We start from the raw sequence: 25,020 nt of genomic DNA on the forward strand, positions 1-25,020 counted from the left end.
TTATCTTGTCTTTGGGAAGATTACTGCCTGGTTTTAATCTCTATTGTTTTGAATGTTTGAATATTGTTTTCAAGCCTGTTTTTCTCTTAATACAAAATCATGCAGGTAATGCATGTAAATCAGGGATGAGATAAGCAGAAAGTTATGTTAGTTATTTACATTTTGCTTAATTTTATTTGCTTCCCAAACTTTAGGTTACTCAAAGTCAACAATAACGTTGAAAAAAGTGTTTCATATCTAATGAAGTTGCTTTCACTTGCACGCAGAATGTTTTAGAAAAGTGTTTGAATCATAGGAAATCTTTACTGTGATCTTGTTTTGAGTTTTTATTTTATATTGAAACTCAAAAAGCGTTAAGTCCTGGGCTTTGCATAATGAGTGTGGGTGGCTTTTTTTTTTCTTCAGCCGTAACAGTTGGTAATCTCTTGCAGTTGGTAGTGTGTAAACTTTCTTTGATTCTTTTTTCCTGTCACAAATGTCACTCCTGCATGTTCGTGTTTCTAGAAAATGATTAATATAGCAATCAGTAACTCTCACGTTCTAATTTTAGTTGCATTTTAGCCTAGATACTTCAGATTGAACAGACTTGTATTTCTTTCTTACAAACAGTAGATGAAAATTGAAAACATGGTACAGCAAAATATTTTTTCCACAACATGTACTGACTGGAGACATTACAATTGTTTTGCTGTGACAGCATTCTTGAATGTGGTAATTATTTCTGGTTTGTGATAATTTCCTCTCAGGTTTATAAATACACTGCATGCTAATGTGACAATTTTGTGCAGTTCTTTAATTTGAATCCTATGTGAGAATTCCTTGCATGTGAAAACACTAGTACAGGACAATCTTCAAGTAGATTTTTAGAAGAACCCAATCTCCAATAGCAGCCAAAATGCTTTGCATCTCCCTCATCCTTTATTTATTGTCATTACTTTGCAGAGTAAACTGTTCTATTAAATTTTCTCTACCAGTAGCTGACTTTCAAAGGTATTTTTTTTTCACTTGTACTGGTCTTCACTCATTTTTAAACATTTCTTAATATTTCTTCTCTCCTTTTGCTTATTGCACTCAAATTCCAAAAGTTTGAGGTACACATAGAAAATCAATGATGTTAATTTCTGCCAAAAGTGCCTATGAATGACCTTCTTGGGTTTGTGAGCATATATCTGAAGTGAATGGTTTTAAGCGGAATCCCAGGATTTTATTTGCATTGCTTGTATGAGAGTTGGTGGACAACAACGCCCCTGTGATTTTTGCAAATGAATATAAACTTCTATTGGGTCCAACAACTTCTGTATTAGTGCAAATATTGCGAACAATTTGAGCAGTATTGAGCTCACAAAGGTAAAGGTGAAAAAAAACCTAAAAGTCTGAATAATGTCTAATTCTATTATTTTATTTGGATTAATTAACTATGGTTAACTGTGACTGTCCACTTTTCCCTGCCAAAGAATTTGGGAATAAAGGATAGATCTTGAGATGAAGCTGATCATCAGATGATGCTTGCAAAGTATGTTTCCACTTCTGAGAGACCGTCTTTTTGGAAAATGGTTACTTCTGTCTGCAGCTGAGAAGGACGGCACTTTAATGTTTGTTGTGGGAAAATTAATAACTGTACCAACTGGGTTTTAAAGAGTAATTTCTGAGATAACACAGCACCTGGTAGATGAGAGTGAGAAGCCATGTTCTAGTTGCAGGAGCTGCTTGTAGAGTCACATGGAGACAGAGAGAAGGGTAAAGGAGATGCATCAAAACAGTAAATAGAAGTGTGAGGCATTATTCTGTCTGCATGATTTGCAACTTGGCATCTAGTTTAGGTGGTAGAAATACATTTCCCACTCTTGGTAGCCAAGCAGTTTTATAGGAGCTGTGTGTGGCTCATGAAGAGATAAAGTATGGCTTGCTGTTTGCTGTGGTGTGCTTAGCAGATGCGTCAAGTAGACCGAGAGCAGAGAGAGAGAGAGTGGAAGAAGTCTAGCTTTTGGGCATAATAAGAGCTAATTGTTAAAATCTCAGTCTAGAAGTTTTGCTATTCCTGGAGGAGAAAAGTCTTTTGTTCAAAAGCTAAACATCTTTTTCTGAATGGAAAGAACTTCCATGGAGATGGCTGGACACCTGCCTGGCAATGGGAAGTAGTGAATGAATTCCTTGTTTTGCTTTGTTTGCAGGCACGGCTTTTGCTCTACCTATTAAACTGCCTGTCTCAACCCCCGAGTTTTCTCACTTTTACTCTTCTGATTCTCTTCCCCATCCCAACCAGGGGGAGTGAGTGTGCATCTGTGTGGCCCTGGCAGGGCATGTGGGACTAAACCACGACACTGTTGGTTTTGGAGAAAACATTTTGGATCAATTCTTGCTTTTAATTGTAAAAGCCTACCCCGTTACTGTGTCAGGTCTCCAAGCTAACTTGTATGTCTCTAGATGTTTTTGGTCTTTCTTGACACAAATGCTTTCCATATCTTCTTGCAGGTATTTAATCTTTTATTTGAAATCAGATTTGCAAGTTATTGAAGCTGGAACAATGTAAATCTGATCTTCAGTAAGAGTGCTTGTAAACTATTTTTATGGAGTCCTGTGCTGATAATTACTTCCATTTCCTTTGAGTCTGGTGGTTTACATGCAAAAATCCCAGGGTCTCATTGAAGACACATGCATTCATATGCAAGAACTGAGTTTAGAGGTCATTGCACTTCCTAATTCGAGGACGTACTTGTATTGTGTCTGAAGAGAAAGCCCCCCTTGAGAACTGAAAGCAGAAAACTGTAAATAAGTGCAGGGATTAGACTGAATTCAGTATTTATGGCAATGCAAAGTTACTTGCATGATTTAGCCCCATTAAGTTTAATGCAATTATTAACTGCTGAGTATTTTAAATAAGATTTCTCAGTCTGGATGTAAATTAAATGTGACCTTGTGTTTCAGCTTCAGTACATGCAGAGTTCAGTGTTTTATGTCTAAACATTAACTTTTTGTAATATTCCTCTGATGCTGAATTTTAGTAAAACTCTTAAAGTCATCAGCTAATTTAACTTTAAAATATTCTTGGCTATTGCTATTATCTTTGGAGGCTGCAGTACTCAGAAAATTTCAGGAAGCAGTTATCCTAATTGCTTAATTCTAAACAAATAAATGCATTTGTTATCCATTAGGTGCCTGTTAATGACTTAAATTTGACTCCATTGTAATTGCAGAAATATACTGAAAATGACATAAGAAGCTGTTGTCTCGCTGAAATAAAGCAAACTGAAGAAAAATACACTGAAACTCTGGAATCGATAGAGAAAGTAAGATATTACATAAAGAATTGTAACTTATGCATTGTTATAACAGTCTAGAAGATATAATGATGCAGTCGATGTATATGTAATTTTTTTTTCTTGCAGTTTTTCATGGTGCCATTGAAAAGGTTTCTGTCAGCATCAGAGTTTGATACTGTTTTCATCAACATTCCTGTAAGTAATTGCATATTTAATGAACAAATACAAGGTTCATCGCTGGTTATGATATATTTGTGTTGTATGTTACTGCACAAAATGATTATATGAAATATGGCGCATGGTGCATATATTAGAGCAGTTGATAAAAAAAAGATTTGCACGTTATTTCATTTTTTTTTCTGCTTGAGGGAATAGGATGAGAAATAGTATTATTGTGTCAGACTGGAGTTTTAACTTGTTTATAACTCGTTATAAACTGGAGTTTTTTGGACCCTTAGAAGCTAATAATTTATGTAAGATGGGTTTTCTTATAATATATACTGATATTTTAGTGATGGTACAAAGTTGTAACTGTTAGTTGTCTACCACTGTATGCTGAGTGGTGCTTTCATAAGGATTTCTATAGCTACTCTGCAAATCATTTTATCTACTCTAGCTCTGTCATCATTGAATACATTTTAAACTTAAGATAAGTCACAGTTTTGGATTCAGAATCTGGTACTGGAAAGGATAAGGAACTCCTCTATGAAGTGTCTAGGAGACCTCTTTATTTGACTGAAATCTTTAAGATTTCTGTGATAATTACTTTGTTCCATTTATTTTTTGGCCAAATCATAATAGTATGACAACTTACATAAATTTTAGTTGATATAAGTATTCAGCATATGTCTTGATCTGACTTTAAAGGAAGACATCAGACATAGTCTGAAGCCTCTCTCAACACAGACAAATGAAAGGAATGTTCTTTCATGAGGCACACTGTAAAGAAAGGGATCTCCAGAGAGTGGCCCAGGGGCCACATCTAACCTTTATTGCCTGTAAAAGATCACCTCTGTTTTGGCCATCTCTGGCATATTCTACAGGCTCTCAGGGCTGTAGGAGGAGGTGTTGGGGATTTTTTTTTTTTATTCTGTGGGAACCTGGTCTGTAACAATGTTTTGGTCACTGTTCCAGCACCATCCCGACAGAAGCTAATCTGCAACAGCTATTAAACTGATAATGACACCTGACACCTTGCCATGTTTATCCTGCTATTAAAGTTTTCACCCTGAATCTCAGTTGCTGTAATTTCCTTCTTTTTGAATATTGGTCTAAAATAACGCCACAGATATCCGTAAACTACTTGTCTTCTTGAATTATGTCAGCTGCCTTATAGAGATCCCTTTGCTTTTGAAAACAAATTTGTATTTGATCCTACATTAATGTTTCTAATTCACTGCAAATAAGGCCCTGATGTGCCCCACCTAAGTTACTGTAAACCTCTCCCCAAAGGCTCCGTTTTCTCAGACAAATGTGCATTGAAGGACCTAAAGCCAGCAAATGTGAAACACTAGTGAGGGTATAAAAAGGGCTTACATGCCGTAAGCACAAACTGAGAGGTCAGCCTACTTAGTACTTGTTAAAGATAGATAAGGGGATCAGATAAGAGCAGTAAAAAGAACAAAGCTTGTTTCTTTGAAACTAGCAAACTATGTAGTAAGCTGTTATATCTAGGATGTTTTTTGCTTTTCATTATCAGCATTGAGTATTCTGCTCTTGCAAGACTGTGCTTATTTCTTGTGCCAGTAACACTTCATAGGCATGCGAAAACATTAAATGAAATACAGGGCTTGTCTAAGCCAAAAATATGTGCAAATGCTTGTCTGCTCAGACCTTGTCTCTGCGGCAGTTCCTCAGCAGGAAGGCTGGAGGGCAGTGGAAGCTTGTTTAAACTAAAAATAGTTGTTATGCAGAGCTCTATGGCAAACTGCAACGTGGAGAGCAAATGCAGCCCTCTCAGAACAGGGTTTGCCTCTGTTAAAGGGTGTGGTGAGGGACTGGTGCTTTAGGATGATGCTATATTCCTCACACAGACTCTGCAAGATGCTTGCTGGACAGAATAATTTGCTGATGTTAAAATATATTTTACTTTTAAGAAAAAACAATAACCACCCCAGTGAGTACTCTCCAGTCTAAAGAGAGCGACTTTCATTAGGGGTCAGATTTCAAAGTTCTGCCATATACTTTATATGTGTGGCTCTATATTTGTGTGTGTTTGTGTACATATATGTCTATATATGTACATATATAGGCTTTTGTATGTACATTTGTCTATGTATATACTTGTGCCTGTGTATATATAGATGCATTTGTGTGTACACCTATGCACACATTTGAAATGAGGTGTCTATATGCACACAGAGGGAAAGAGGAAGTGTGTGTAATAGATACTGAAGTGTTGGAACTTTCATTAACTTCTAATGATGTTGCCGTCAGTTTCATTTAAAAATTGACTTTGAATTGCAGGTAGAAACTCAAAGGGATGTTGTAAGCTGTTTTTCAGGGGTGTTGTTTAGTTGAGTCCCTGTGCAGTCCTGAGAAAATATGCTCCTGTAATATATTAATCAAGAAAATATTTCTATAATAATATTTTTGTCTGCTGCAACTTAAAATTCTGAGGACGTGGCCATACAATTGCTATCAACTGAATTTGATCTGTTTTTATTCTCTCACCTGTGATGTGATTGACCTTGTGTGTACTCCTGGTTTTCAGCAGTGTGAGGTGAAATGTTTTCACTTATTTCACTACTCAGTATTGTGTATCATTTTTGTAGTATCATTTACTGCATCAAACCATCTTCAAAGGCTTTTTTTTTTTTTTTTTTTAAACAATCCTGTGTTTTTCATTGCGGTGGTCTGTATACCGCCTGTGGTTGGTTATCCTGATTTCCAAACTTTTTAATCTATTTTGACTTAATTTCTTGTGAATTCTCTGATAGTACCTATACAGTATTAAGGTTGATGAAATCTTCTATAGTTGATTATAAATTTTTGCATGATAGTGGAAAAAGTCAGGTGAGTTGCTACTATACTCAGGGAGCAAATCCTTCTACAATATTCAGCCATTAGTGGCCTGCTGTATTGGGAAACTCATTATGATTGCAGTTAACTTAGCACTAGAACATCACTAATTGACTAATGTAATGTACAAAACTAATTTTTCACAGCTCAGGGACATGAATCATTACTTTATCTTGTCACTAAAGCAGTTACTTGACTTGCTTAATTTTAAAATTATCATTAGAAAATGAAGATGAATTAACAGTGCGCATTCCAACTAGAATAAATTAGTCTCTAATAGGTAGTTCTTGGAGTTTGGTTTTTCTTGTTTCACTACACATGGAAGATGTGTCAAACCTTGAAATTAGGTTCTGTTTTCAAATGATCTGTTTTCCAGTTTATTGAAATTAGTGGATCAAACATGAAAGAAAGAATTTATTTTTGCATTCAAAGCTTTTAAGTGCTTTTTTTTTTTTTTTTTAAATCTTTCCCCATCCTTATTCCTGTTTTAAAGGATTTGGTGAAAATTCACAGGAATCTAACACAGGACATCAATGATTCCATTGTTAACAAAAATGACCAGAACCTATATCAAATTTTTATTAACTACAAGGAAAGGTAAGATTTATGGACTCTTACTAATTGTGATAGCACATGCTCGATTTGGTAAAGTATTTTACCATATTTTAATTTGATCAATGTTTCTGAAACAGGATTGGATTTGATGTCAATATACTTACTAAGCTAATATTTGGTGTTTTGAGCCTGGAAGTCAAAATGTAACCTATTGCTATTTGAGCCCTCCCTCTTCTTACCTGTCTAACAATACTGCCAAATCTGGGGGTAGCATCTATATTTTGAACCAAACTTAAATAGCTTATTTTGCACAGCATTTTTTCATGCAAATAATCCCAGATATTTTATAGCATGTACCTATGCTCTTTAACAAATAAAAAGTTTTAAAAGGGGAAGAAGGGGCAACATGTGGCAAGGATATATATTGAGGCTATTCCAGGCTAAAGAAAACAGATGCAGTCATAACTTGAAGAAAAAAAAAAGAAAGCAGGTGCAAAAGAGAAGACAGAAGAGACGAGCGTCTTAACTTACCCTGCAGTCAGAGGTGTGACAGTAAAGCAAACACACTCTACCTTCAAACTGTGAAAAACAGCCAAGCTGATAACAGGATAGCTGTGGCAGAATGCCGTGCCCTGTAGGCTAATTGTCAATTTTTTTACCCACCTTTTTTCGGATTGTTTTTTCTGCCAGCAGTGAACAGCTGTTGGACTGTATAGATGAACTTATATGCCTGTGGTACTTAGCTGAAAAACACTTGTACTGTGGGCTACAGTGCTGACCTACCCTGAAGTAACCCTTGGGTTGTGGTTAAAAATTAGTTCCTTTTGGGACTGGAGCAGGAAAGACCTTTGGGAGCTAATTGGATTTGCTTGAGGGTGATGTGGAAGGAGCATTGTTGCAGTAACAACAGCCCTGTGAGAAACTGGACATCAGCATCTGGAAAACATTAGACAGGAGAGTTGTTTTCTGAGGGAGGAGGGTGTCCCAGACTGCCCGTAAACCGTCTTGCCTTCAGAGATCCTCTGTCTCATCCTTTATGTTGGAGCAGGACATAGTTATTTCCCAGGCTGTTAGACTTTCTGCTGCTGTAGGAGGGAAAAGGGACAAAAAGTTGTTATGGAACATGCTTATCTTTCCAAAGTAGTTCTGAAATATGTGCTAAGAAGGGAACACAGGACATTGAGAAGAAGCCTCAAGTTTATATTGTACAAAAAAGAAACAGATGGAGATAGACTCAGTGTCTTAACCACGTAGTTATTAAAAGTAATCAGAAGCGGTAAGTGTTAAATCAATATCATCAATTTAATGTGAAAAAAGAATTTGGGGAAAAAAACACCAAACAGGTAAAGGGCAAGAGAAATTGGGCAAGAGAAAAAGAAATGTAGGAGGCCCCAATGGGAACCTCCAAAAAAGGATTTGAAGCATATAGAAAGAATCACCTCAAGAAATACATGAAAAGGTAAAGGGAAACGGCACTCTTCACAATGGCACTAGCAGAAGGAAGCACTCCCAACAGGGGCAAGAAACCCCTGTCATCAAACCAGGCTCCTTCAGGAAGCATTGCTGCCCTTGACAACTGCTGAAAATGTCTTGAGTTTTCATACGCTATTGTTTTGATCTGAGAACTTACAGGATATAACCTGGTAGAAACTGTTGGAGATGAGTGATCTGCAAGTTCTTTAAAGGATAGCTGTAATTAATCCTGTTAAGCCTGTGTTACAGAATGTATTCATTACAACCTTGGAAATCTACAGTGTTGTAAATGCTACAGGCTGTTGTTATGTTAAACAGCAGTTGCGCTGCTTTTTAATGAGTACTGTATTTATCAGAACATATAGATGTGAGTGTTAAAGGAAATTGCAGTGATTTTACAGAATTTAGAAGGTAGATCAAAATGGTATTCTGAATATTCTTCCTTGTATTCATGCTGCCCATTCAAGTCTGTTACTAAATCCTACCCTTGCTGATTTAGGTACTGCTCCTTTTGAAAGGAGGATTGTAAACAATGTCTTTGTGAAAAATGATCAAAGATTGTTCTTAAATAAACAAATTTTCCCCTTTTTCTTCATCTCTTGCTTTGATTTAGATTGGTTATTTATGGACAGTACTGCAGTCAAGTGGAGATAGCGATATCGTGCCTAGACAACATCTCTAAGACAAAAGAAGATGTTAAATTGAAGTTAGAGGTATCAGTATTTTTTTAACATGAGTGTATATATGTATGTAAAAACCACGTTTTTCTGTGAATATGCCCTGCTTTCATACAAGTCAAAAACTTAATGATGAAAAACTAGCTGGACTGATATGTGAATGTGTTTATCTTACTTAACAATTTTTTTGGAGCCTGTGATCAAATGAGCATGTAAGCTGGTGTGGTACGCATCCTGGCACTGAAGCGAATGGAGTTTTGCCATTGACATCGGTTGGTTAGTTATTTTTTTTATTTTTTGGGAAGTGATCATCAGCAATACCCTTCTGTTTATTGTGGCATCTCAGCTGAGAACACGGAATTGCACAATCACTCAGGCTGGGAGGGACCTCTGGGCTGAACAAGCCCTGGTCCCATAGCCTCATAGGGCTTGCTGTGCCATCATGCCTGGGTCCTTTCTGGCAGAGCTTTCTCCTCATTACCTTCATGTGAGGCTCTGTTGGACGTGCCCTGAAGAGTGTCACTTGCACCTCCAATTTCGTGTGGTCCGCAGACTTGCTTTGGGTGTCCTCTGTCTTTTCCTGCAGATCACTGCTAAAAATATTAAATGGGAGGGTTCCCTGGCCAGACTCCTGAGGAGCTCCATTTGCAACTGTCCCTCAGGTAGAATAGGAAACATTAGTCATGGCTTTTTATGAGCCTCATCATCTAGCCAGTTTTTTGTACATCTAGTAGTTCATTCATCTGGAGCATAGCATCCCAACTTGGATATCAGGATGCTGTGGGAGATGATGTTGAAAGCTTTGGAAGAGTTGAGTCTCCCCATCCATTCACACGTTTTGCCATTTCATTGTGGAAAGCAGTCAAGTAGGTCAGGCATTGATTTACCTCTGGTAATCAAAGGTTTACCTCTGGTAATCAATTGATTTACCTCTGGTGGATGTTCCCAGTCACCTTCCTTTATGTGCCCAGAAATTGCTACTAAGAGGACTTTCTCTCTAATTTTTGCAGGAGCTAAAGTGAGACCGACGGGCCTGTAGTTTTCAAGATTATTTTTTTGTTTTTTGAAGATAGGGATAATATTTGCCATCTTTGCTATGCTTATAAGCAATGTCTGAAGTTTTTTTTGTATTTTTTTTCCTAAGTTCAATGGAATGCCTAATTTCTGTTGCCTCTGTGACATTTATGCTACTCTTTCTCATGCTGTTAGAATATCTAAGACATTTAATATAGTTGCTTGGCCCGTATATCACTGAATTTTTACATATATCACTTGAATTTTGTTATTTATTGTTATATTTAATAACATATATCGTGTTATTTTGTTATAACTTTCTTGTCTTATTCTTTCTTCTGATTTGAACTAGGAATGTTCCAAGAGGGCCAATAACGGGAAATTTACACTGCGGGATCTTTTAGTGGTTCCAATGCAGAGAGTACTAAAATATCACCTACTGCTCCAGGTATTTTATTCTTGAAATTTAAGGGGGCGGAGAGCAAAAGTATGATTTCTTTTCTCATCAGTGGATGGTAAGAATGAGAGGTAAAGGTCTTTATCAAATGGAGGTGGTTGACATTTCCGTAGATTTGAGGCTGATTTGTTATGAAATAAAATCCAGTCATGTGCAATTTTTCTTATAGAGATCGTTCCTCAGAGCTGAAGCATATCTGGGAAAAAAAGAATAAAACACAGTTGTTTCCTCAGTATCTGAATCTTTCATTCTTGCTATGTTTAAAATGGTTAGTAGTACCAAACTATAATCTGGTAGTTTGAAATGTGAACCATTACCCCCCAAAAGAGGAAGCTGGACCATACTTACAGTATACTTCTAAGATGCTGCTTTGCTGTCATAAATTACAATAAAGCCATATTTATTTTTAAATGCTTCTTGTTATAACCCACAAAGCGTTAGCTTTTGCAGTTAGTCCTGTAATAAGGGTGGAGAGTCTTATAAATCTAATTTGATAGCTGTGCCAGGAGACTCATTAGTTCAGCTGCAAAGAAATATATTACTATATTAGACTGTCAACTCTGCTGATGCTTGTAAAATGTCATTTTAAAAAGATATACTACTTGTGTGTGAAGCATAATTTTGACTCAGCAGGGCAATGCACGTTTTGTAATATTAAATTTTAAAAAATATTTCTATAAATGAGTCATCAATATTTTGATCAATGGAAAATTGGAAAGAACAAAATGAATGGTACAAGTGGTTTTTAAAAAAGCTGATGATATGTTTCATGATTTTATAATCAACTTGTATATTATGAAAAGATGATATGCATTGTGCTCTAGGCATTCCTGCTTTAGCAGGGGAGTTGGACTAGATGATCTCTAGAGGTCCCTTCTAACTCTGACAATTCTGTGATTCCGTGAATATGTCGCTATGCTCTAATGTGTGATACTAACGTACATTGTACAAGAAGGAAATATTTATAGACTTGGAAAGAAAAAAAAAATCCAGGAAATTGTTAGCATTGTAATGTGAAGCATAAATACATATTCCTTCATTTCCTAGGATTTTAGCAAGTTATTATGTTAGCTGAAATGTGTAATTCTCTTCTGAAATTATAAAGAAGAAATAACCTGTTTCCCCAAGAGGTTACTTTTTCACTTCATAAAAACCAAAACCACCCCAGTATTTTCCATATGGGAAGTGGCTAAAAAAAATTCATTAAACATTTGCATTTGATTTAAATATGTCTTCTGAGTCAGCTTTATCTTAGGCATAATGAGACAGTGACTTCTTTTAAGCAGTTGTACAGTTTAGCTGAGATTTTATTGCCAGCATACATCCCTCTCTGCAGACAAGTGCATGCTTTTGGAATGGGATGATATACTGTATAGTAATGTGCAAATGAACTCAAGTGTTTACCTGTGCTTTCAGCATGCACATACAGTAATGATCTGATTGGCAAGTATTAAGTGCTAGACAGACCAAATTAGTTTCTAATGATGGTTCATTATCAGCTAAAGTCAGTGTTTAGGCTCTACAGCAATCATTCTTGAACACATGCCAATTATCTGTTTGCAGTAGTCACCTCTCATTTACAGGGTGCTCACTATGGGGATGAAAATGTGAATTCTTGGGCTCTGTTTTCTAGTTTTGGCTTTTCGCTTTTTTGGTGTGTGTATGTGGGGATGGGTATGAGCAATGACAACTTCCATTTATAAACTGACAGACAGTAGGTGAAAATTTGTAACTGCTCTGTCCACAGGAGCTGGTAAAGCACACTACTGATCCCATCGAGAAGGCAAATCTGAAACTGGCACTTGATGCAATGAAGGTAAGTATTCATGGCAATGAACTATTTATGTCTTGGCTGACAGTTAAAATGGTAGGTCAGAACTGTATTTCCTGGAAGAGACAATGTTCTTCACAGCAGGTCAAACGTGTTTTCACAAGTCACTGTGAGCTTCGTTGAGTATGTCAGGGCAAGCATATAGTTGAGTGCTTTGCTCAAGTCTGGGAAACAAGTTCAGTAGTTTTCTGAAGTGGAGGATTTATGAAATGCAACTTCCTCATTTCAGTTTCTCCTACATCACTTTGCTGACATATAAGATGAGATGAAACAGGTATTTCAATAATGTTGGTCTCACTTCCAGAATTTAGGAATATTTCTACCACTGTACATCAATTCTAATCAAGGTCAGTAGTTTCCCAGTGAGATGAAGACAGTTATCTTTCTTTACAAAACTTTTTTTCTGTCATCTTAATATGATCTCTGCAGCTTTACCATTGAAAGCAGTAATATCTTTCTGGAGGTAGAGTATCTGTCACACTACATTCACCTGCAAGTGGTACAAACAAATGTTTTATAGAATAGCTGCACTGCCTTATGTGTAAGGTAATACATTATGTGTTCCTCTGCACAGCTTCATAAATGAAGTACAGTTCTGCTTCAGTTGGCTTCACAGCATGAAATGTGACATTCATGTGCTGGAATTGTGAAATTTTTTCTATCCTTTGTGGCAAAAGGGCGAAAGAAGCCAATACGACATAGGTAGTATCTCCTACTGTAATCTATATGGTCCACAGAAGATGCTCAAGTCAGACTAAGTTAGTTTTGGGTCACATAGCTGTCTCAAATTATGTGACTGTCTGCCTTGAATGCCTGGAATACAGGTCACTAATGAGACTTTTGGTTCTGGTTTTGGGCAGTGAATGGAGAGAGCCACCATGATAGTCTCTTGTGGAGAGATGCCTGAAATGGGATGGTACAGTGTTGCTTCCATCTAGTGGCAAGCCTTGCATCCTGGCTGCTGCTGACTGGCTAAAAAAATAACCCTGGTTTTTATTGCCCCTCTCCCGTCCCCTTTTACTTCCAGTTTGCTGGCTTACTTCATTGGTTTTGGTGAAAATAAAAAAACAATTAAGAAATCCCTAGCCAGAGTGGCTGTGGCTTGCTGGCTGACAGGACAAAACCAGTCAATTAAAAAAATGAAAAAAACACCCCCACTCTACAAAAAAACCCCCCAGGTATGAGCTTTAGGTTGCAGCGTTTTTTCCCTGCTGATTTACCATGTCCTCTCACAATAGTGCCTCCCAGTGTAGAAGTAACTGCAGCATTCATATGTTGCTTCTAAAAACCCTGGTGTGCCTACTCAAAAATGAAAAGTCTTTGGAAAAACTGCCAGCAAAACGGTACTGCCCCCCAAGGAAGAAAATTCTAGGAGGGATTATGCTGTCAGATTTCTTTTAGCAGCAAGAGAGGAGATTATTTAATTTCTACACTAACTCCTTTAAGACTGATATGAATGTATCCTGAACAGATTTATTTGAGAAGCTGGCATAATCATTGGAGCTATTCTTAGATTCTGATTAAAAATGTCTTAGGAAGAAGATGTATCTTTCTTCCACCCTCCGAATTTGTGACCATATTGAAAGGATACTGTAAAAGCACGTTGTGAACATCAGAATGACTTTTGCAACTGCTGCTCTCAGCATCCCTGACCTTACCAATTACCAGTCATGCTCACTCCTCATCTCTAGCAATAAACAGAGAAGCTCCAGCAAATTATCACTATTACTCAAGCATGTTCAGAGCATTTTGAAGGCTTTAGTGAAATGTGCACAGTACATGTTCTGGTAAAGGGGACAATAGTGATCTCAATCTGCAACTTCAGGGAGTATGTCCCATTAAAAACCCCTTTCAAAATATGCTGTGTAATGGTTTCTCTTAGCTGTGCAACAGTAAGAGCAAAATCCTACTACTGGGGCAGCAGCTTCTTCTCTCCTAATAAGCACCCAGGCTTACGATACGGTTACAAATTATGTGCTGCTTTTGAGCTGCCTTACGTGTTTTGGTATTTACTTTTTGCCTTATTCTCAGATATTGGATGGTGTTGATTGCTTTTTCAGCAGTGTGCTGCTTAAATTACATTTCCATCTTAAATCTTGAAAATAAAGATATTAATGAAATTCAGAAAAAAATCAGTGCTTTTTTACAATTTATTATGTGTTTCCCTGTTTCTTGCTACTAAATTTGTTTCAATGGATACGATGAAGAAAGTTGTAAATATGATTGGAGATGTGCAGAAGGTTTTTTCTTTATTTAGGCATATATTCTTGAACATAAGATTTTTTTTTTTAATAGACTAAATACGCATGTAAGTCAAACACAAAATTAGAAATAAATTTGCCAAAATAATGTATTAAAGTGGTCTGTTATGGAAAAGGTTTTTTCCCCTCCCTTTTTCTGTTGATGCTCTAGGACTTGGCTCAATATGTAAATGAAGTGAAGAGAGATAATGAAACACTCCGTGAAATTAGACAGTTTCAACTATCAATAGAGAATTTGGTATGTGATACTTTTCATTTACATAATTTTAAAATAACTTTTGATGAAATGTATTGATATATTTTTTTCCCCATTTCATATGAGATTATAGTACTCTGGAATATTTAAGCATAAGTATACTTTGCTTGGTTTAGAGTGACATGAATTATTTAAGTACGGAAATCTCTGCTATTTTGAGGGTCTGTATGTAGTTAAATATCTATGTATAGCTACAGGTTTGTATTTGTACAGTGACTCAGGTGTTTTAGTATATTTTCCATTTGAAGACTAAAATGGAATGGACTGATTCTTTATTGTATTTAGTTCAGATGACTGTGGCGTGAAAAACCCTTTTTTGGCGTAAAAGGAGTGAGTGGTCTAACATTTGAATCTGTCATCTTGACACTTCTGCTGTATTGAATCATACGTATTACTTCTGTTTCAGAATCATTCCCTTCTACAGTATGGAAGACCTCAAGGTGATGGGGAAATAAGGATAACTACATTAGACAAGCGTGCGAGGCAAGACAGGTGATGACATGACTTCTGGTATTTGCTATTAAAAAGCCTGTAAAGTAACACTCTTTTTAGATTTGAGGTCAGCTCAATGATTCTTGAGACTGCTTTCCATTTCCGTAGAGTCTATCCACCATTTATCCAAGTGGATTTGCAAAGTGATTCATGGAAATTTAGCTATTAAGTTATCATCTAAGATCACCTAAGACCCTTGCAAGTCGTAAGTCTCTAGCAAAAGTTCTTCCAGTGATTTTTGTTCTGTTTTTTAGTAGTTTAGTTGTTCACCTTCAAAAATTTTAAATGCCACAGGTAAAGATGTGTAAAAATAATACTTTGGATGTTGGTTTTCTGGAGTGTTTTTAACCGTCTTTATGTTGTATTTCCATAGGCATATCTTCTTATTTGATCTAGCTGTAATTGTTTGCAAACGGAGAGGTGATAATTATGAAATGAAGGAAATAATAGATCTTCAGAAATACAAAATTACAAATAATCCCACTACGGATAAAGAAAATAAGAAGGTAAATATTTGTAGCTAATTCATATAACATGCATATTTTTACCAGCATTGAAATATTTTGCAGTAGTTCAGAACGTATATACAATTTCTTTACAAAGTTTTATGTTCTAAATGTAAGCTAAAGAGAGTATTTAGGGATTTCAACTCTGTTTATTCTGATGTAAGTAATACATTTGAGTATATTGTTCCTAATTGAACACAATAACATGGTCTTGCTGTTCCCAAAATCAGGGAATTAAAGAACATACAAATGTTTCTTTTTCTTTTTTTTTTTTTTTTTTTTTTTTTTTTTTTTTTTTTTTTTTTTTTTTTTGGTCTTTTCCTTCCTTTATAACTGATGACCTTGGTATTGCCTGTCTTTTTATGCAGTGGTCTTATGGCTTCTACCTCATTCATATCCAAGGTCAAAATGGTTTAGAAGTTTATTGCAAAACTAAAGACTTGAAGAAAAAATGGCTTGAACAGTTTCAGATGGCTCTGTAAGTATATTTTTATTAAGGTAGAATCATGTTCATCACCAGGATAAGGAAATCAAATTATGCTAACTGCTTTCATGTTTAGATTTTTTTAATACAGCCTAGTTATCTATTTTGTTTGACTTTCTGACAACTGACTGACAACTTCATGAACAGAATTCTTCCCTGAAACTCCCCTTAGAAAAGAAAGAGGGCACTCTAGGCTGTGCATTGCTTTCCAACTTTGCTGCTAAGACTGTTTTAGTAATACTGTCTTAAGCAACAAGGGGGAAATATTAATTATTGTTCTAGCAATAAATATCTAATGTAATAGTGACATTCCCTCCCCTTTTTTTTGTGATTAATTTAAATATATTTTTTGAAAGATGATGCTGATGATTTGAGAGGGGATCCTGGCATCTTTCCTAGTGGTTTTTAACTAATTTATTGTTTAGTACTTGGATCAAGTTGCTTGGCTTATTAAATTCAGTGTTGAAAGACTGACTTCCTTTATATGTTTTCAACTAAAAGAGAAGGTTGCTTTAGACTTCTTGAGAAGTAAGTTGTTCAGATGCAGCACTGCAGATTACATTATTGTTATGCAGCATGAGCTTTATTTCCATGTCTGATTCTTGTCAGAAAGATAAACATGATTATTGACACCTCAGGTATTATGATTAAATTTAAAACAAGTGAACAAGTGAATTGGATGACAGGGCGATGCTTGCTTTATGATAAAAAAAAAAAAAGTGTGAGGGGGAGTGAGATATTCCAAGTGAAACAGAGAGACAGCATTAAAAAGGATTGTTTTGGATGTGATGGTAAAGGTATATAAATTCAGAAAAAGGATATTATAAGCTGATAGGCGTGAAACTTGCTCATAAACTGTATATATATGTATATCTATTTAAAAAGCTTAGTATGATGAGTGCTAATGATTTAAATGAAAACATAAGGGAAGAGACCTTGGGCCGGACAGATAATATAAGGCCTGCTTACTAGGGTTCCTTGCTGATTTTCATTAGAAGCAAAAATGGTGTCTGTTTTGCCAAAAATTTCTGGGTAACATAGTGGGGGATGGGAAGAGGTGTTTATTTGTATGTGTACAGGAAGCTGAGTACTTTGCTTCTTCTGTCCCTTTCCACTTTCTGTAGTGTCATTATTGATATTTACTTAAACATAGATATAATGTGTATGAAAAGCACGAGGAACTCAGATTTATCAGCTTTAGCATTGCAACTATTGATCACTCTTCAGGCATCCTGGTCCAGTGCTCAAAAAAACCTCAACAAAACAAAAGTCCACCAAGGAGCTAAGGAGAGCAGTAAGAGCACTAGTTTTTTTTCCCCAGGAGAGTATCCTCTGTTCTTCCAAAACATTTTTAGGGTTCTGTGCAGGAACCCACCAACGCCATGTGTGTGGTGAGTGAGTGCATATCCTTACACAGTGTCAGGCCTCAGCCCGTCCTCATGAGCTGTTCATGAGTGTGCCTTTGTGAACAATGGTTTACTGCTGCTGGTTGCCCCACATGAGCAGAACAAACAGCACCTGAAGGGTTGACAGGTTAATGTGTTACTCTTTCCTTTTGGGCAGATGGAGTTGGTAGTTGAAAATGAGTGGTGGTGTCAGCCTTGCCTTTCATTGATGTTTATACTTCTCATAAACCCATACCTGTAGTTTAACCTCTTTCTGTGTGATTAAAGGCCGTAAAGCAGAGGCACAGGAACTGGGCCTGGAGGGTTACTGCAAGTCAGGGGTGAGGCACAACATGATATAGTGGCGTTATTTGCATTGCTTTTTTGCTCCCTTGTGTTTATAACCACTAGGTTTGAAAACAATGAGGGGCATTTATGCTTTCTGAAGTTTTTATACCTTTCCCCCAGCTCAGTTATATGGGTTTGACTCCATGGCATATTCCCCTCAGCAGCTCTCCCAAAACATACTTCAATGTATGTAGTGCTAATTATAATCGAATTCATGCTGAGGCACAAGAGTTTGTATTTGTGAATAAACTAAGCCAAGTGTTTTGAGCAATTGTTGGTTGGTTTGATTTGTTGTTTTCAGGGGTCTCATTGCCTACTGTGTAGGTTATGTGTTCTAGTGTGATTCTACTCTGAAAAGTAGCCATGATTTAAATTATGCTGCTATTCATCATACTCAATTATAATTGCTGCTTTTATGGGCAAAATACTTCTCATTATTTAAAAATTTTACTGAGACTGCAAAAGCAGCACAGTTGAAGGGGTGAATTACTTTCTTTTTTGATTATCAGAAATGATGTTGTTTACTGAGTTCCAGACAGAAATTTCAACGCAGTTTTGTTGCCTTCAGGATAGCATTCTGTATGAAGTCAGAACACTGTGCAAATGTTAATCTAAGAACATAACAAGAACAAATTAGAATCTCTCTTATTATTTTTAAATTAAGAATTAACCTTGATGCCACTAGAACAGTTTTATTGGTATAACTATGTTAGCTAGGCTGCAATTTTTTATTTTTTAGCAGCTTAGGTGTTTATACCAATGTATGAACAACAGTAATGATAGTTATATTGCTGAAAAGGCACTTACTGTTGAGATGCTGGTGTCACTGAGGTGAAAATCTGTCTCCAGAAGCTTGTGTTATTGATGAACTAAGAAATAGAGGAGAGCATTGCTTTGCCGGCTGGACTTGATTTAGGTTTGGAGGGCAGGAATACATTAGGCACACTAGATATGGAAAATCTTTAAAGGAAGGATGAAATCCCAGTGCAATTTCCAGAGTGTTACTTTTCAGACTAGTAAGTGTCTTAGAAAACTAGTTTCACAAACCTGTGAAAATATTCTACCTCTTACCCAGCTCTGTTACTGTGGTAGATGGCAAGTTGTTTTGTCATGAGGGAGGTTGGGAAGAATGGGTTACTCGTCATAAGAAATGGAGTAAATTGTTTTTATTCATATGGCAGTTCTGTTGCTACAGTATGTATTTGCTGTTTTCCTGAGACTACAGCTTTATTTAGAAAATATATAATGCCAATTCACCTCAATTATTATTTTTCCCAAGAATTTCATGAGGGTTATTGATGAAGCCTGTTCATACACTACATTCTCAGCAACAATGATACTGTGGCATGGCTGCACTGAATTTGATGCTATTGACCTCTTCACAGTAATCTCCACAGTTGAGAGTAGGTCACCTCCCTCCTTTTTCTCCCCCTCTTATTTTTTTTAAATTCCATTTTTCTATAAGTTTATTGTGTACAGCCTTCAAAATTGCCAGTTATTTGGGAGCACTGGATTTTCTAGATGACAATAAAATGAAGCGGGACATTGGGGCAGCACAGTTAACATTGCAGTAAAGCTCTTGAAGCTGAAAGTTTGGTTGGACTCTTAAATCAGATTAATTTGAGAGAGTTTTTCAAAGCTAGCAGGCAGAGAGACCAGTGGAGGATGTTTTAACAGGAGCCATCATATCACAAATGGCTGAGTTCTTTCTTGGTGTGCCTGTTTCCTCACTGATGTGAATGGAAATTTTGCATGTGTAGGGGAAGTGTAACCACTTCTTGCCCCGGAAGAGATGTGCTGCTTAAGAGCGATAGTGGTTAATTTCAGCAGTTACTATTTTGGTCTTGGAACTCTGTTCATAGTAACGGATGAGCCTATAGCTGTATGGGCAAATAAGCACCTTTTAAAACATAGTACGATGAAGACTTTACTGTACCAGATGTGGAATATTTGAATTTAATCTAGCATGTCAAATAGCATTGGTTTAAATGCAAAGGCATCCCAAGTGATATCCAAGATAATAATAATGGAAGTGTACAGCCAAATTACTGCACCAAATTACTCAAGCAAATTAGAGACATCATGTATCAAGTGAAAGTTTGTCAGCAATGTGATGAAAGTGTATGGCTTATTTGCTGTAACTAAGCCATTAAAAACCTCAAAATCTGATTGCGAGTGTGAGACAGAGTTTTGTTAGATTCCCTGGCAGTATATCCTTTTTAATCTCTTTGCTCCTGTATTAAAAAAAACACAGAATAATCAGAACAAATATGTAATGTCTCATAATATACCTGCAAATTACATATTTGATATTTTTGTGTTATTCAGCTTAAACTAAAATCAGGAGCACCGATTGGTGGTTTTTCCCTCCCTAGAAAGCTCTCCTACAGACTCTTTTCTTACTTTAAAAATGCCTTTTCTAAAGACCAGTTGCCTAATATAAGTGTCAATGAATTTATGCTAACTACTCTTTATTAAAAGAAAAAATACTTCTTGAAATTGTTGAACTCATTGAGACTGTCCTCTCTTGTATGTGTGTGTGTACCTCGGTTATATTACTTTGAAATTACTTAGCTGAGTAATTTATCAGGCTTAATTTCTTATTATGTGGCAACTACTTTTCTCATCATTGCTGTGATGAATTTAATTCTCTTTTATTTCATCATAAGATGATAGAATAAATACTGAAAGAAAATATGTTATTACTACAGCTGTCTCATGTTGACGCTAAATATTTCTTTGTGTGTAGTTTGTTTCTTGATCACAGTAGAGCATGGAGCAGGTGAGTGTTGCCTTCCTCACAACGGCAGAGACCTCTTCCATGAAAGGCCACATATTATGTTTTCCCACTGACTTAATATTTGAATGTATTAGTCTAATGCCTAGTCTAATTAGGCATGCAATATTTCATGCTGGCTTGTGCTGAGTTTATTTTGTCATCACGATGTCCAGTTTGCTAATTCAATTAAGTCTTTCTCTGATTGTTCAATTGTGCTTTGTAATCCACTCTAAAAATGGCCATCAGCAAACTTGGCTTCAGTATTTGTACTTAGATAGGAACATATTACACAGAAATGCGATTTAAAATCTAATCACAGAAGAATTTAGGTTGGAATGGGTGTGTAGAGATTGTCTGTTTCAGTCTCCTGCAGGGCTTAGGTTGATCATGGCCTTAGCAGTTTGAACTTAGTACTGCTGGATTTCAAGATGCACAGAACCAATATTGCAAAGTCTCATACAACACTGTTGTAACACGCCTTTTAATTAGGCTTTAGTCAACATCTCTCTTTCACAAACTGAGAAGTACATGAAAATATCTTCCAGGCAGAGGAACAGGCCTCTTTTTTTAATGTACTTAGTTAAAATTTCACCTTCAGAAGTTACTATGATTGTACCTTCTGCTTTGACATTTTACTGAAACTGCAATATTAACATCACGTCTAATTGGTAATCCCTGAAAAAACACTGGGAAACGCATGATCATTACAGTGATTAGGGTATGCATTAATTGCATGGATTTAATGAATTTATTTATTTTTTTTAATATCCAAATAGAAGAGATTTCAGACATGAAAGGTGTACAACCCTCAAAAAAATTAGTGGTTTTAGTTTTAATTACACTGGTTTTAAGTTTTAGATCATTAAAGAGTTTGTACAGCAGCTCAGGTACAGTCTAATATGGTTCTAAAAATCTGCTATTTCAGTTAGAGATAAATTCACATCCTGCAACTCAAGGGACGCAGAATTCATCATCTGATTTTAAGGAAATAATCCTGAGATTCATTGATTCTCAAACCTGATAGATGTGTGCGCAACATTTTAGATTAGGCAAGCTACATAAATTGTAGATAGAGCTCATTGGTTTTCTAAATTTTAAAGAAAGCTAGTACAAGAAGCGAGGAAGGTGAAAAGTGTTCTCTTGCCTATTATCATACCCATTTCCAAATTTGGTTTGCATTCTGTGACTAATGACATTGGTCAGATTCAGCTCAAATTGATCTGTTCCCTCTTTGCATTAATAATGCATATGCATTAAGACTTCTTCTGAGAGAATATTTGAGCTCTGACATATTGAACACTGACATATTAAATTAAAGCTTTCTTATCAGAGCACTTTTTAAAAGCCTTAGATATCTCCTGCATTTTTCAAATAGCCTGCAAAGGTGCTTCACTTATACCAACCTCACGTAGGTAACCAAAGCAATAAACAAACATGTCTGCCTGGGCTTCTCCATCGGTATAAATATTTTAATACTGTGAAAATGAATGCCAAGTTCATGTCTGCAGAGAAGAATAGTTGCTTGTTCTTTGCTATGACTCCAGTTGTTTTTGATCTAATGTTTTTCAGAGTTATAAGCAACTGTTCACAATGTATTAATAGTTATGCAATTTCTTTAGATTATTCCAGACACAACAAGAAGTGTGTGATATTTCTGTATATGATTAATAGCACAGTGTAGAATGTGAAAGCCAAACAGAATTTATGAAAACAGTATGTGAACACTCGAAGATGATAAATATACTTTGATATTATGTCTTCTGATTCACAAAAATCAAAGATTTTCCAGTCTTCATGTTCTTACAATTTACCTTACCACATGCGAGATATATTACTATGAAAATTAATAAATGTTTCTTAAAATTCAGTGAAATCAATTTGTAATGACACTACATCATAAAAATAGGAATTGTTTTTTTGCACAAGACGTTAGTTTTTTTCAGCCTTTAAACATGGACTTCTGCGTTACATGTTTGTCCTCATACGTTGGCTATATGAACAGATGTCCTAGTTTCTCCCTGCAAACCAAGGCTACCTTTTTTCTTAGCAGGTTTAAGAGTTTGCCTGGTAATTTACAAGTTTATGGCTGTATACCTCCTATATTTTTACCTTTTTTTTTTTTACTCCAAAACATAGACATTTGTCTTCAGTTAACTATAAATACGTGATAAAATATTTAAAGCTTATCAAGACAAGCAACTTTGTAAATTTGGATTTGTAAGACTTAGAACTTTCACAAAGCATACTTAGCTAGGTAGTGAATATTCAAGTACACAAAGTATTGATGCTTTTGATTTACAAATACTGATGTGTGACAGAGCTTTGTTCCTATCAGGTGGTGGTTAAAAATGTTATACTGGAATAGATTAGCTCAAAGCAGCCAGTCTCCCATGCTTGTCAGTGAAGTTGGCTGATAAGGAAAATGGAAAGCCATTATCTTGTTTGAAACAATGCAGTACGTTTCCAAAAAATTTAACAAGATAATTTCCTTGATCTCAAAAAAGCCACTCATCATATGATCAAATAAGCAAATTTCCTAGCAAAGTCTTAGAAGTTGTGTGTTCTTGATCAAAAGCGCAATTTACTTGTGATATGGTTAATTTAATTATATAACATGTCTTCTTGATGGAGACTCTTTGATGTGACAAACCAGAATGTTTGACTATTAGCATATGGAGAATTGATTGATTGATTAATTCAGTAAATAGCATCTTCAAAGATGATTCTGAAATATAACAGCCTAGCTGGAACAGAGAAAATGAATTAGCTGTAAATAATCAGCATTGCTTCTTAGAAGAGAAGGTAGAAAAGAAGCTGAAAATCATCCTTTGTGAAATGGCATTGCCTACCTCTAGTGAGAACACCCCTTAAGAATCTAATTTTCTCTCTTCACCTTTTCACAGTAAATAACAAAATCTTATTAAAGTTTGAAAAAGCATTATTTATTCGTGGTTTTGTCTCTGCACTCTTATTTTGTTATTTTATTACACAAATGCCTTTCGATTAGATGTCAGCATGTTGTTTGAAGTGATCAGTTGAAGTGGTGGTGGTTGCACAGAGCTGAAATGTTTCATGTGGAAAGAAAGGATAGTGCAAAGGTAAGGCTGGCTCTGCTGTTTGTGGGGAACAGGATTCTCAGGGAGGTCTGCTGCATATCAGACCAGGGAGTGAGGTTGAACATCTCTTGGGATCAACTTTGCACAAAATTCTTTATATGAGATTTAGATGAAAGTTTTTTGTCTCGTTTAACAGTAACATATATGGTTTCCTGTTTTGTAACTTCTACTGTCCATGTTATTACTTAAAACATTTGAATATGTGATAAATGTTTGCCATATTTTATTGCCTAGTTGAATTTTTCAAAAATTTTCTGACATGCTTAGTATCAATTGTCATGGCAAACTTTTAAGGTGCTTACAATTTTGACAGGAAGTAACTTTGGCGTAAAGCCAAATTTTACCTTAGAATGTCTTCATAATTAATTTCTGTTGTCAATGAATACTTATGGCAGAACTAGGTTTTTTGATGCATTTTCTGCAATGGTGTCACATTTTAGTACAATAAGTAAAATTGGAATGAAAATTTTTGGTGTCCTCAGCTATTAACCTGTGCCATTTTCTTTATAGCCTATACTGCATGAATACAGCATCAGATTTCATGTCACATAGGCTTTAAAATTTTCTTCGGCAGTTTGTGCTCAGGGTGTCCATATTTCTGAACAGTTCTGTATGGAGCATTTTAAATTATTACAGGCATAGCATGGAGTGCAGAATAATAACAGCTCTAAAATGCAAAGGTCTGACTCGGGGTTGAGAGTTGAAGAGAGTTCAAGGTATTGAGTTTTATCTGGGCTCCCTGTAGTATTTCTTCTTTTAATACTTAAAACAGTTGCAATTCACTGCAGACTCCTTATCTGATACTTCATGCATCTGCTTATTTGTTACGTCTCTGGGTTCACAGGTGGGCATACATACATTAACTATTCTCTAAAGCCAAGTTTTAATCAAGTGAAATGGCTACTTAGTTTCAAATATAATGCACTTTAAAAATTATGGGATATTTTGCAAACATCTACTTATAATTGAACCTGATGTAATTTCTTCTGATATAATTGTCTTTCTTGAAGAGACTGGTATGGGAAAAAGATCTTCAAAACTTGACCTAAATGACATTTCTGCAAAAATGAGTCAAAATCAAAACCAAGAAGTACCATTAGAACTT

At 35.9% G+C, this 25,020-nt stretch overlaps 1 protein-coding gene across 1 annotated transcript in view; it reads left to right on the plus strand.

The window, feature by feature from the left end:
- Positions 1-25,020, plus strand: part of VAV3 (vav guanine nucleotide exchange factor 3) — a 168,790-nt gene that overhangs the window by 66,626 nt on the left and 77,144 nt on the right. Inside the window, exons 8-17 of the mRNA XM_014943349.1 lie at positions 3,195-3,287; positions 3,387-3,455; positions 6,775-6,878; positions 8,923-9,022; positions 10,353-10,448; positions 12,205-12,273; positions 14,701-14,787; positions 15,212-15,297; positions 15,671-15,803; positions 16,172-16,281. Coding sequence (XP_014798835.1) covers positions 3,195-3,287; positions 3,387-3,455; positions 6,775-6,878; positions 8,923-9,022; positions 10,353-10,448; positions 12,205-12,273; positions 14,701-14,787; positions 15,212-15,297; positions 15,671-15,803; positions 16,172-16,281 — 947 coding nt within the window. The remainder of the gene's footprint in view (positions 1-3,194; positions 3,288-3,386; positions 3,456-6,774; positions 6,879-8,922; positions 9,023-10,352; positions 10,449-12,204; positions 12,274-14,700; positions 14,788-15,211; positions 15,298-15,670; positions 15,804-16,171; positions 16,282-25,020) is intronic.

Source organism: Calidris pugnax, unplaced genomic scaffold (genome assembly GCF_001431845.1).
Source record: "Calidris pugnax isolate Ruff unplaced genomic scaffold, ASM143184v1 scaffold63, whole genome shotgun sequence".
NCBI lineage: Eukaryota > Metazoa > Chordata > Aves > Charadriiformes > Scolopacidae > Calidris > Calidris pugnax.